Genomic DNA, 12,958 nt, shown 5'->3' on the forward strand with positions numbered 1-12,958 from the left:
ATACACACACACACAAAAAAAATCAGCATTGTTAAGTATGTATAAACATCCTTAAAGAGAACCCGAGGTGTGTTTAAAGAATGTTATCTGCATACAGAGGCTGGATCTGCCTATACAGCCCAGCCTCTGTTGCTATCCCAAACCCCACTAAGGTCCCCCTGCACTCTGCAATCCCTCATAAATCACAGCCATGCTGTGAGGCTGTGTTTACATCTGTAGTGTCAGTCTCAGCTGCTCCCCCGCCTCCTGCATAGCCCCGGTCCCTGCCCCCGTCCTTTCCCTCCAATCAGCAGGGAGGGAAGGGATGCAGGCGGGGACTGGAGTTCTGCAGGAGGCGGGGAGAGCAGCAGACTGACACTATAGAGATAAACACAGCCAGCTCTGACAAGCTGTTTGTCAGCAGCGTGGCTGTGATTTATGAGGGATTGCAGAGTGCAGGGGGACCTTAGGGGGGTTTGGGATAGCAGCAGAGGCTGGGCTGTATAGGCAGATCCAGCCTCTGTATGCAGATAATAATCTTCAGACCCACCTCGGGTTCTCTTTAAAGAGTAACTCAATTTTAGTACAACAATCCACACCTACTGTATAACAGAATTCATGAATCCCTGCACAATCCATTTAGGTAACTGATTTTTGTAAAATATTATCTTTCAGTTTCTGTCAGCAACTGCTGCATTTTTTTCTGAAAACCATAGCAATAATATATGAATTGCTGTAAAAGACACGTCCCAGAGGAGTGTGTGATAATTAAATGTATGTGTTGTAGCAATGCTACATAGACCTTTTTTTGGTGTCTCATATTCTTATTTTCATAGTAATGGGTTACAGTTGAATGGTGCAGAGTAGCCATATCAGTGTGGTGAAAAATCTGGTATGTTCAGCTCCCAACAAAAATAAATAAATAGGTTTTATGCTTTTCACCACCCTCTTGCTATCAGCATTGTTTGCACAGCCAGATACAAGTGTTTTGTTTATATTTGCTTTTCTGGAAGAGATGGAGTAATAATTTCCAGCTTAATAGCAGGTGTCAGTAATATTATGCAGATGACATGAAGGCCCACCATGGTAAACACAGCTATGTCGGTGTAATACATCTTGATATTATGTGTCAGATGCTCCGATTGTTTATAAAAGGATTTTAATTTTTTTGGGAAAGTGGATCTACACTTTAAAGTTTGCAAATCATAATGTAAAAAATGTAAATTGTGGAAACCATCACAAAATAAAAGATGCTAAATACAGAAAAATTAAAGGGAACCTGAACTGAGTAAAATTATTTTAAATAAACACATGAGGTAACTTCAAATGAACATTACATAGCTACCTTGCCTTCAGTTCCTCTCAGAAGCTCACCATTTTCTTCTGACAATGATCCCTTTCAGTTCTGACAACATTTTGTCAGAACTGAAATAAATCAGTTGCTGTCAGTTATTGCTGAGAGGACAACTGATGTGCCAGGTAATGTCCATGTTTCCCTATGGCTCAAGTGGGCGATGTTACAGTTTAACAGCGTGCTGACCAGAAAGCTGTTATGGGGTAATGGCCATTTTCAAAATGGAGGGTGGAGAATTCCCTTGATCACAGTGGACAAACAGGACGCGGGAAAGGAGAAGGAGATTGTGGAGTAGACTACATGGGAGGTAAGTATGAGTTGTGTATGCTTATTTTGACTTTTAATTTTCAGTTCAGGTTTTCTTTAAGAACTTTCTAAATGTAAGGAAGTAACTAGAGGAAGTAACTCCTTGAGTTCCTCCACTCATATAATAAACTTATTATTACAGCTCCAAAAAAAGAAAGGTAACAAAGAAATGCAAGACAAACGAGCAGCCTCTTTAAAAAAAAAAAAAATGCTTGAAATTGAAGAAATCATGAAACACACAAATACTCAAAGTTCACCTCTGTGTCTTTTATAACCATGCCTCTTTTAGAGTTAAGAGGAAAAAAATGTATGGAAACAAATTACTTGATCACAACATAAACAAAATGTATTATGCACCATTTTATTAGATGCTTTTACAATCACATTGCTAGTGCAATGTGGACTGGTAAGGCCGTATATCACAGACGCTGTGGCAATCTATTAAATGATAATATGACTTTACTTACCTAACACTACTAAGGATCTGCTTTGGGGTTTTGTTATTCTCCTGTGCCAGTCTCATCATGTCTAGAACTGCTAACGCTAGACACTGTTCCTGTACATCTATATTTTCAGGGAATTGCATTACACCAGTTATGAAGTCACTACGACACTGATATGAAAAAAAGAGATCATTTCATTTCAAAGACAATCCAATAGACATCTAAAAATTACATAGTACAACTTGTACTGTTGTCATAATGTAAGTCAATTCTCATTATAGTGTCACATGGACAAGAAAGGCACAGCTAGACTATCAAATCAGGAAGCCCAGAAAAATTTAGAAAACTGCAGTATATACTGCACACTCCACCCTAGTCAGGCTTCAGGCTTCACATTACTGTATTAAGCATACAACACTCAACCCAGTAGTGATCAGGTGATACACCGCACTTTGTGTCCAGGGATTTTAAGACAACCTATATTAAAATATACCTGAGCCGAAGCTCAGGTACAAAATCTCACATACTTACCTAAGAAGGGGGAATATTTTGGATCCTATTGAGACATCCCACGGCATCCTCTGGTTCCCTTGTCGGTCGGTAATCTGATTGGGGCTACGTTCCTCTTCAAGCATGAACTTGGCCATACTGCACTTGTGCACGAACAGCTCCATACTACTGCACAATCATGGCTGTGCTCGTGCCAGAAGAGGAGCATGTTCCTGATCATCTGGAGGGTCATGGGCAGCGGCGAATGACCAGAACAGAGCATGGGAAGCATCTGGAGGATTGAGAGGCTTCCCTCTCCTTAGGTAAGTATGTGTTTCTGAACCTGAGCTTCAGCTCTTCAATAGTCAGCAGTGTTCACCCAGGTATCCAGATCAAGGTCCCATATAGCCTGTGGAGTCCTTCTCACTACTGCCGATGGGTCTCATTTCCACTGCAAAATCTGTCCCTCCAAAGGGGACAGATTTTGCAGCAGAAAAGAGACCCATGAGTTACTAAAACAAGCAATGCGCCATAGGCTACGGGACCTCAAACTGAATACCTGAGTATTCAGGCAGTATTACATTGTGTTTGGATTATCCTGAGTCAGCAGGACTGACAAGAAAATTAAACGCATAGAGAATTAATGTAGGTGTATTAAACTACGTTCCTTTACGAATATTGAACATAAAAATTAAAATGGTTTTACAGTTAGCACTTTAAAGAGACTCCGTAACAAAAATTGCATCCTGTTTTTTATCATCCTACAAGTTCCAAAAGCTATTCTAATGTGTTCTGGCTTACTGCAGTACTTTCTGCTATCACAGTCTCTGTAATAAATCAATGTATCTTTCCCCTGTCAGACTTGTCGGCCTATGTCTGGAAGGCTGCCAAGTTCTTCAGTGTTGTGGTTCTGCTATGAACTCCCCCTTCCAGGCCCCTCTATGCACACTGCCTGTGTATTATTTAGATTAGGGCAGCTTCTCTCTTCTCTCTTATGTTTTACAAGCTGGCAGGGCCGCCATCAGAAATTTTGGGGCCCCTCACAAATCATCAGTCCGGGCCCCCCCCCCAAACTGAGAAATGTGCGTAGCCATTACATGTTGGCAGAGCTAGTTGGAGGCTTGCTGTCCACAAATTAATCACGAATAACCACGGTGGATACTCGTGATTCAAGTTAGCTCTAATTGCCACAGCTGAGCGGCTAGATGCGGCGGGGTTAATTACCCAGACCGCCGCTCTCCGCCCAGCGTTTCAACGAGGTGCAAGTTTCCGAATGGACGCGTTGCAAGCCTCGATATCGAGCACTTCCTCCTTCAAGCCGGAAGGAGGAAGTGCTCCATCATTTTTTTAGAACCTCCCAGTTTTATTTTCTGTTTAAAAAAACTAAAAAAGTAGGTTTAATGCTATTGTCTCATATGGTAATGATTCAGCTTTTCCCATAGTCTCGCAGTTAGCAATCATGTGACCCCCAACAAGACAAATTCAGCAATCATGAGTCCCCCAACAAGACAAATTCAGCAATCATGAGGCCCCCAACAAGATAAATTCAGCAATCGTGAGACCCCCAACAAGACAAATTCAGCAATCATGAGGCCCCAACAAATCATGAGGTCCCCAACAAATCATGAGGCCCCCAACAAGACAAATTCAGCAATCTTGAGGCAATGAGGCTCCCAACAAATCATGAGGCCCCCAACAAGTAAAAATTTAATCATTAGGCCCCCAACAAGACAAATTCAGCAGACATGAGGCACATAAATAGACAGCATTTCACATAAATAGGCAGAATGCCCCCTTATTATGGTAGACACCTCTCACCTGGATTCTGACAGGGACCTCCAGGTTAGGTAGTGAGTGACATGGAGCCCTTTTAGGTAGTGAGTGAGTGACAGGGAGCCCCTTTAGGGAGGGAGTGAGTGACAGGGAGCCCCTTTAGCTAGTGAGCGAGTGACAGGGAGCCCCTTTAGGGAGTGAGTGAGTGACAGGGAGCCCCTTTAGGGAGTGAGTGAGTGACAGGGAGCCCCTTTAGCTAGTGAGTGAGAGACAGGGAGCCCCTTTAGCTAGTGAGTGAGTGACAGGGAGGCCCTTTAGGGAGTGAGTGAGTGAGTGAGTGAGTGACAGGGAGCCCCTTTAGCGAGTGAGTGAGTGACAGGGAGCCCCTTTAGCTAGTGAGTGAGTGACAGGGAGCCCCTTTAGGGAGTGAGTGAGTGAGTGACAGGGAGCCCCTTTAGGGAGTGAGTGAGTGACAGGGAGCCCCTTCAGCTAGTGAGTGAGTGACAGGGAGCCCCTTTAGCTAGTGAGTGAGTGACAGGGAGCCCCTTTAGCTAGTGAGTGAGTGACAGGGAGCCCCTTCAGCTAGTGAGTGAGTGACAGGGAGCCCCTTTAGCTAGTGAGTGAGTGACAGGGAGGCCCTTTAGCTAGTGAGTGAGTGCCAGGGAGCCCCTTTAGCTAGTGAGTGAGTGACAGGGAGGCCCTTTAGCTAGTGAGTGAGTGACAGGGAGCCCCTTTAGCTAGTGAGTGAGTGAAAGGGAGCCCCTTTAGGGAGTGAGTGCCAGGGAGCCCCTTTAGCTAGTGAGTGACAGGGAGCCCCTTTAGCGAGTGAGTGAGTGACAGGGAGCCCCTTTAGGGAGTGAGTGAGTGAGTGACAGGGAGCCCCTTTAGGGAGTGAGTGAGTGACAGGGAGCCCCTTCAGCTAGTGAGTGAGTGACAGGGAGCCCCTTTAGCTAGTGAGTGAGTGACAGGGAGCCCCTTTAGCTAGTGAGTGAGTGACAGGGAGCCCCTTCAGCTAGTGAGTGAGTGACAGGGAGCCCCTTTAGCTAGTGAGTGAGTGACAGGGAGCCCCTTTAGCTAGTGAGTGAGTGACAGGGAGGCCCTTTAGCTAGTGAGTGAGTGCCAGGGAGCCCCTTTAGCTAGTGAGTGAGTGACAGGGAGCCCCTTTAGCTAGTGAGTGAGTGACAGGGAGGCCCTTTAGCTAGTGAGTGAGTGCCAGGGAGCCCCTTTAGCTAGTGAGTGAGTGACAGGGAGGCCCTTTAGCTAGTGAGTGAGTGACAGGGAGCCCCTTTAGCTAGTGAGTGAGTGAAAGGGAGCCCCTTTAGGGAGTGAGTGCCAGGGAGCCCCTTTAGCTAGTGAGTGACAGGGAGCCCCTTTAGCTAGTGAGTGAGTGACAGGGAGGCCCTTTAGCTAGTGAGTGAGTGACAGGGAGGCCCTTTAGCAAGTGAGTGAGTGACAGGGAGGCCCTTTAGCAAGTGAGTGAGTGACAGGGAGGCCCTTTAGCTAGTGAGTGAGTGACAGGGAGGCCCTTTAGCAAGTGAGTGAGTGACAGGGAGCCCCTTTAGCTAGTGAGTGACAGGGAGCCCCATTAGGCAGTGAGTGAGTGACAGGGAGGCCCTTTAGCTAGGGAGTGAGTGACAGGGAGGCCCTTTAGCTAGTGAGTGAGTGAGTGAGTGAGTGACAGGGAGCCCCTTTAGCTAGTGAGTGAGTGACAGGGAGCCCCTTTAGCTAGTGAGTAAGTGACAGGGAGCCCCTTCAGCTAGTGAGTGAGTGACAGGGAGCCCCTTTAGCTAGTGAGTGAGTGACAGGGAGGCCCTTTAGCTAGTGAGTGAGTGCCAGGGAGCCCCTTTAGCTAGTGAGTGAGTGACAGGGAGGCCCTTTAGCTAGTGAGTGAGTGACAGGGAGCCCCTTTAGCTAGTGAGTGAGTGAAAGGGAGCCCCTTTAGGGAGTGAGTGCCAGGGAGCCCCTTTAGCTAGTGAGTGACAGGGAGCCCCTTTAGCGAGTGAGTGAGTGACAGGGAGCCCCTTTAGCTAGTGAGTGAGTGACAGGGAGCCCCTTTAGGGAGTGAGTGAGTGAGTGACAGGGAGCCCCTTTAGGGAGTGAGTGAGTGACAGGGAGCCCCTTCAGCTAGTGAGTGAGTGACAGGGAGCCCCTTTAGCTAGTGAGTGAGTGACAGGGAGCCCCTTTAGCTAGTGAGTGAGTGACAGGGAGCCCCTTCAGCTAGTGAGTGAGTGACAGGGAGCCCCTTTAGCTAGTGAGTGAGTGACAGGGAGCCCCTTTAGCTAGTGAGTGAGTGACAGGGAGGCCCTTTAGCTAGTGAGTGAGTGCCAGGGAGCCCCTTTAGCTAGTGAGTGAGTGACAGGGAGGCCCTTTAGCTAGTGAGTGAGTGACAGGGAGCCCCTTTAGCTAGTGAGTGAGTGAAAGGGAGCCCCTTTAGGGAGTGAGTGCCAGGGAGCCCCTTTAGCTAGTGAGTGACAGGGAGCCCCTTTAGCTAGTGAGTGAGTGACAGGGAGGCCCTTTAGCTAGTGAGTGAGTGACAGGGAGGCCCTTTAGCAAGTGAGTGAGTGACAGGGAGGCCCTTTAGCAAGTGAGTGAGTGACAGGGAGGCCCTTTAGCTAGTGAGTGAGTGACAGGGAGCCCCTATAGCTAGTGAGTGAGTGACAGGGAGCCCCTTTAGGGAGTGAGTGAGTGACAGGGAGGCCCTTTAGCTAGTGAGTGAGTGACAGGGAGCCCCTTTAGCTAGTGAGTGAGTGACAGGGAGGCCCTTTAGCTAGTGAGTGAGTGACAGGGAGGCCCCCCCAGCCGCCGCCGCTGCTTTCCCTACCTTGCCAGCAGCGTCAGACCTCAAGATCAGCGGCGACCCGACCAGTAAGAGCGGGCGCTGGACGCACCCGCTCTATATGCGGAAGTGACGTCACTTCCGCATATCAGTGCGGGCGCTGGGTCCTAGCGCCCGCACTATTGTCGCCGCCTGATCGAGGTCTGACGCGGCGGCGGAGGCGGCGGCTAGAGGGATGGAGGGAGGGAGCAGCGGCCAGGGGAGGTTGAGCGGCGGTCGGGCGGCACCCGCTAGGGCCGCGGCGGGGATGGGGCCCCCCTGCAGGCCCGGGCCCGTGACGGGAGTCACGGATGTCCCCCCCTGATGGCGGGCCTGAAATCGTCCTCTGAGCTGGCTGGGCTTTCACATACTGAGGAAATTCAGACAAGGGCAAAGCTGTTTGCAGGAAGAAAAGAGCAGCCTGAAACTTCAGTGCATGAGAACTGCAGGGGGAAAGAAACACACAAATGATCGCTTGAGATTCAAAAGGAAGGGTGTATACAGCCTGCTTGTGTATGGATGTATTTTCTATGTGTGGACATACTGTACATCAACCTACTTCCTGTTTTGGTGGCCATTTTGTTTGTTTATAAACAAACTTTTTAAAACTGTTTTTAACCACTTTTAATGCGGCGAGGAGCGGCGAAATTGTGACAGAGGGTAATAGGAGATGTCCCCTAACGCACTGGTATGTTTACTTTTGTGCGATTTTAACAATACAGATTCTCTTTAAAGTGAACCAGAGACGAAGCACCCTTGTGTATTTTACCATAGAAATCAGTGGGAACATTAGAGAAAACATTTACCATGCTCTCTGTTCCATCCTCACTGCTAAAAGTGTCTGTTATCTAGCTGAGATAAGAATCCCGGACTGAGCATTGAGTCTGGCTTTGCTATAATGACTCAGCTATAATGATTCCTGAGCAAAGCCAGCAGGGGGCAGGCTTGGACTTGAAGACAGCAAAGAACACAGTCTCAGCTATAATTATTCTGTAGCAAAGCCAGACCGACTGCTTAGTCGGGATTCTTATTTTAGAGGTGATAACAGGCAAATTAAACAGAGAACAATGTAACAAAGAGCAGATTAGGTGTTTACTGTCATGTTCCCACTGATTTATAAGGTAAAATACATGAGGTTGCTTCATCTCTGGTTCTCTTTAAAGAGAATCTGTATTGTTAAAATCGCACAAAAGTAAACATACCAGTGCGTTAGGGGACATCTCCTATTACCCTCTGTCACAATTTTGCCGCTCCTCGCCGCATTAAAAGTGGTTAAAAACAGTTTTAAAAAGTTTGTTTATAAACAAACAAAATGGCCACCAAAACAGGAAGTAGATTGATGTACAGCATGTCCACACATAGAAAACACATCCATACGCAAGCACCCTTCCTTTTGTATCTCAAGAGATCATTGTGTGTTTCTTTCCCCCTTCTGCTCTCATGCACTGAAGTTTCAGGCTGCTCTTTTCTTCCTGCAAACAGCTTTGCCCTTGTCTGTAATTCCTCAGTATGTGAAAGCCCAGCCAGCTCAGAGGAGGATTTATCCAGCTTGTAAAAGATAAGAGAGAAGAGAGAAGCTGCTCTAATCTAAATAATACACAGGCAGTGTGCAGAGAGGGGCCTGGAGGGGGAAGATGCATCACAGAACCACAACACTGAAGAACTTGGCAGCCTTCCAGACACAGGCCTGACAAGTCTGACAAGAGAGAGATAAGTTGATTTATTACAGAGATGGTGATAGTAGAACGTGCTGCAGTAAGCCAGAACACATTAGAATAGCTTTTGGAACTTGTAGGATGATAAAAAACAGGATGCAATTTTTGTTACGGAGTCTCTTTAAAGAGACTCTGTAACAAAATTTTCAGCCTTATTTCTTCTATCCTATAAGTTCCTATACCTGTTCTAATGTGCTCTGGCTTACTGCAGCCTTTTGTAGTTGTACCGTCTCTGTAATATAACTAATCTTAATAATAATAATAATCTTCTTTCCTTTGTCAGGCTTTGTGGACACAGAGGAGATCACAGTGACTTGTCTGTTTTTTTTTTTTTTTTTTTTTACAAATCAGACAGTACAGATTCTCTTTAACCCTCCTGGCGGTATGACTCCCGCGGCTACGCGGCCGCTGGAGGGTTTTTTTTTCACCTTTTTTTTTTTTTTTTTTTTAGCATGTAGCTAGCCTAGCGCTAGCTACATGCTTCCCCCCTCCCTGCGGCGTCCCCCCGTATGCCCCGATCGCCGGCGGCGCCGCTTGCCCATAAGGAAATCTCGTTCTGAACGGGATTTCCTTGAGGGCTTCCCCCGTCACCATGGCGACGAACGGAGTGACGTCATCGACGTCATGGACGTCGTGACGTCACAGGGAGTCCCGATCCACCCCATAGCGCAGCCTGGCACCGATTGGCCAGGCTGCGCAAGGGGTATGCGGGGGGGCCCTGTATCCGAGGCGGGTAGCGGCGCATCGGCGGCGATCAGACCAAACACGCAGCTAGTAAAGTGCTATTATGTATTAAATTATGTAAATCGGCCCAGCAGGGCCTGAGCGGCACCCTCCGGCGGCTTACCCCGTGTCCAGCACGGGGTTACCGCTAAGGAGGTTAACTGACATGACTGATCTAACGTATGGAATGCTCATGCATTTACCTGTGCAAATAGATAATCTATAACCTGATAGCTGAGAAGTGGGTCAGGAGTAAGATTCATGATGCTGCATCTAGAGGCCTGTTGTCCATTTCCACCAATCCACCCAGGGAATAGGAACCTTTAAATCATAAAAAAGAGTGAAGTATAATCTACAGAAGAACTCTACACACATACTGTATAACCAGTGGAATCAATGCAGCATTCATTAGTTTGCGTTTTGTTCTTGACATTGTTTATGCCTGTAAGATATAATGCTAAAACTACTGGTTGAGCCTGAAAAAAAGTGCATAAACTAATGCTAACTTACACATAACTTGGTCATGAGGTAGTGCATAACTTTAAGCACATAACTAGTTTGCACATGAAATGATGCCCTTATTAGTGTATTTTAAAATGTGGTTATGCTTTGTGCATCATGTATAAAATTATATGTGATATCTGGCATAATCATTTGCACAGTAACTGTACATAGAATTTTTTTTAGATAACCAAGACTGCTGTCACTTTTTTTTTTTTTTTTTTTTAAATATATCAAATGTTAGTTTGACCTATGGATGTGAATGCATATGCACTTTGAGTGAAGGGTAAGTATATCTATAAGCACTATGTCTATGCCCCCACCCCAACTTAAAAAAATGAATAAATAAACAGATACCTGATGCGATAAACCACAATAAGAGCCACACCCCCATCCACTGTAAATATGTAGTTTGGGTTATACCATGTCTTCAGATCAGGAGATGCCAATGCAAATAAGGACTGATAGACTGGCAGGATTCCTAAAAGGAATAAAATGTGTCAAAAAGTTACAGCATTGGGAATCAGATTGTATTTTTAATTGCTTATTTTATTTTGATGCAGAAGCCCTACGTGGGTTTGCTACTGTTCTTGGATTTCATGTTCCAGACTAGCCATTGTTCTTGGACTTCAAAAGTTCCCCAGTGCAATACATTGCCTAAAACAGATTATGGAAACCTGTGCTACAGTTCTATTTTAAAGGAAGATAAAGCAGTTATATAAGGTTTCCTCAGGACTCTTTCAATTGTGTTTGTAGCATTGATAAAATACAGTACATACCGAATATGTTTAGAAAAAAAGTAATAAAGGGGGCTTCCATTAGTTTGTTGAAGATTTGTCAAGCAAGATGGATCTTAACCCAAAACACCCTGGCACTGCATGGAAGCTGAAATCAGGCAGAAGCCTTCTTAGCATTTAGTTGCAAAGCTTACAAGGCTGGTTACCTAATGTGTAAGTTTCAACAGTACATCAGTTTCAAACACAAATCAGGCCATCATTTTCTTGGCACAGGCATTTATGAGCCAAAATGCTAAGGCTCTTACAGAGCCTATTGTAGCCCGAAGCCTCTGCTTGGAAGTAAAGAAGCCTATGACAAAAACACCTACAGCATCTCAAAACCTAAATGTATTGATGGGTTAAATGGAATAAGCGCAATATAAATCCAGCTGGCAGAATAATATTTGCCTTTTCATCCTGTTTTAAAGCCGTTTATTACAATGAAGAAAAAGGCAAGCATTAAATCTACAGCATTAATACATGAGCTTAAAGCACAGCTGTGCCTGTGGCCAGGGAGGACATAAGGCCTGAAGTAAGTGGCATGCACCATGGTAATGATATTATTATTTTTTCTGGGTAAAGACAATTGAAGAGGAAACAAATGACATACTGGGTGCCGTGCCAGGGCAGACATGAGGCCGGAAGTAAGTGGCATGTGCCTGGGTAATAATATTATTTTTTTCTGGATAAAGCCAAAGTAGCACCAAATGACATATTATGTACTGTGCTGGTGGTGGTGCAGGATAGCTGTACCTGTGGCAAGGGTGCATATGAGGCCTAAAGTAAGTGGCATGCGCCAGGGTGATATTATTTTTTTGCTTTGTTAAGCCAATCAAAGTAGGATCAAATTACATACTAGGTACCTTGCTAGTGCTGGGGCAGGATAGCTGCGCCAGTAGCCAGGGCAGATGTGAGACCTGAAGTATTTGGGGGGGGGGGGGGAGGGGGGGTAAAGCCAATCAAAGTAGGACCAAATGACATACTGGGTGCCATAGTAGTGGTTGGTGGTGCAGGATAGCACCATCAGCAAGAAAAGCAACAACAGCAAAGTACAGCAGGGTCGATGTCACTATCAGTTCTCAAAAGGACTATTGGGGGTCCCTAGCTTTCTTTCTGCAGCAGCAACATTTCTCCTTACACTGACTAATGCAGAAGCATAATTAATAATAATGAGATGGTACTATCTATTACAAAGGACGCAGTACTGGATAATAGCTGGGATGCTCAGAGCTTATAGGAATGGTTGTAAGTATGAAAAAGTAGATACGTTATACTAGATATACAGGAACAATAACTTGGAAAGAGACTTGTCAGTTATCTAATGTAAGTGTGTGTGTATGTACATCAGTGTGTGTGTGTGTGTGTGTGTGTGTGTGTGTGTGTGTGTGTGTGTGTGTGTGTACTGTATGTATGTATGTATGTATGTATATATACAGTGGATTGCAAAAGTATTCGGCCCCCTTGAAGTTTTCCACATTTTGTCACATTACTGCCACAAACATGATTCAATTTTATTGGAATTCCACGTGAAAGACCAATACAAAGTGGTGTACATGTGAGAAGTGGATCGAAAATCATACATCATTCCAAACATTTTTTACAAATAAATAACTGCAAAGTGGGGTGTGCGTAATTATTCGGCCCCCTGAGTCAATACTTTGTAGAACCACCTTTTTCTGCAATTACAGCTGCCAGTCTTTTAGGGTATGTCTCTACCAGCTTTGCACATCTAGAGACTGAAATACTTGCCCATTCTTCTTTGCAAAACAGCTCCAGCTCAGTCAAATTAGATGGACAGCGTTTGTGAACAGCAGTTTTCAGATCTTGCCTCAGATTCTCGATTGGATTTAGATCTGGACTTTGATTGGGCCATTCTAACACATAGATATGTTTTGTTTTAAACCATTCCATTGTTGCCCTGGCTTTATGTTTAGGATCATTGTCCTGCTGGAAGGTGAACCTCCGCCTCAGTCTCAAGTCTTTTGCAGTCTCCAAGAGGTTTTCTTCCAAGTTTGCCCTGTATTTGGCTCCATCGATCTTCCCATCAACTCTGACCAGCTTCCCTGTCCCTGCTGAAGAGATGC

At 45.5% G+C, this 12,958-nt stretch overlaps 1 protein-coding gene across 1 annotated transcript in view; it reads right to left on the reverse strand.

Annotated features, from left to right (window-relative positions):
* Positions 1-12,958, reverse strand: part of JAK3 (Janus kinase 3) — a 161,378-nt gene that overhangs the window by 102,432 nt on the left and 45,988 nt on the right. Inside the window, exons 3-5 of the mRNA XM_068234112.1 lie at positions 10,456-10,579; positions 9,801-9,918; positions 2,107-2,252 (exon numbers count right to left, since the gene is read on the reverse strand). Coding sequence (XP_068090213.1) covers positions 2,107-2,252; positions 9,801-9,918; positions 10,456-10,579 — 388 coding nt within the window. The remainder of the gene's footprint in view (positions 1-2,106; positions 2,253-9,800; positions 9,919-10,455; positions 10,580-12,958) is intronic.

This window comes from Hyperolius riggenbachi, chromosome 1 (genome assembly GCF_040937935.1).
Source record: "Hyperolius riggenbachi isolate aHypRig1 chromosome 1, aHypRig1.pri, whole genome shotgun sequence".
NCBI lineage: Eukaryota > Metazoa > Chordata > Amphibia > Anura > Hyperoliidae > Hyperolius > Hyperolius riggenbachi.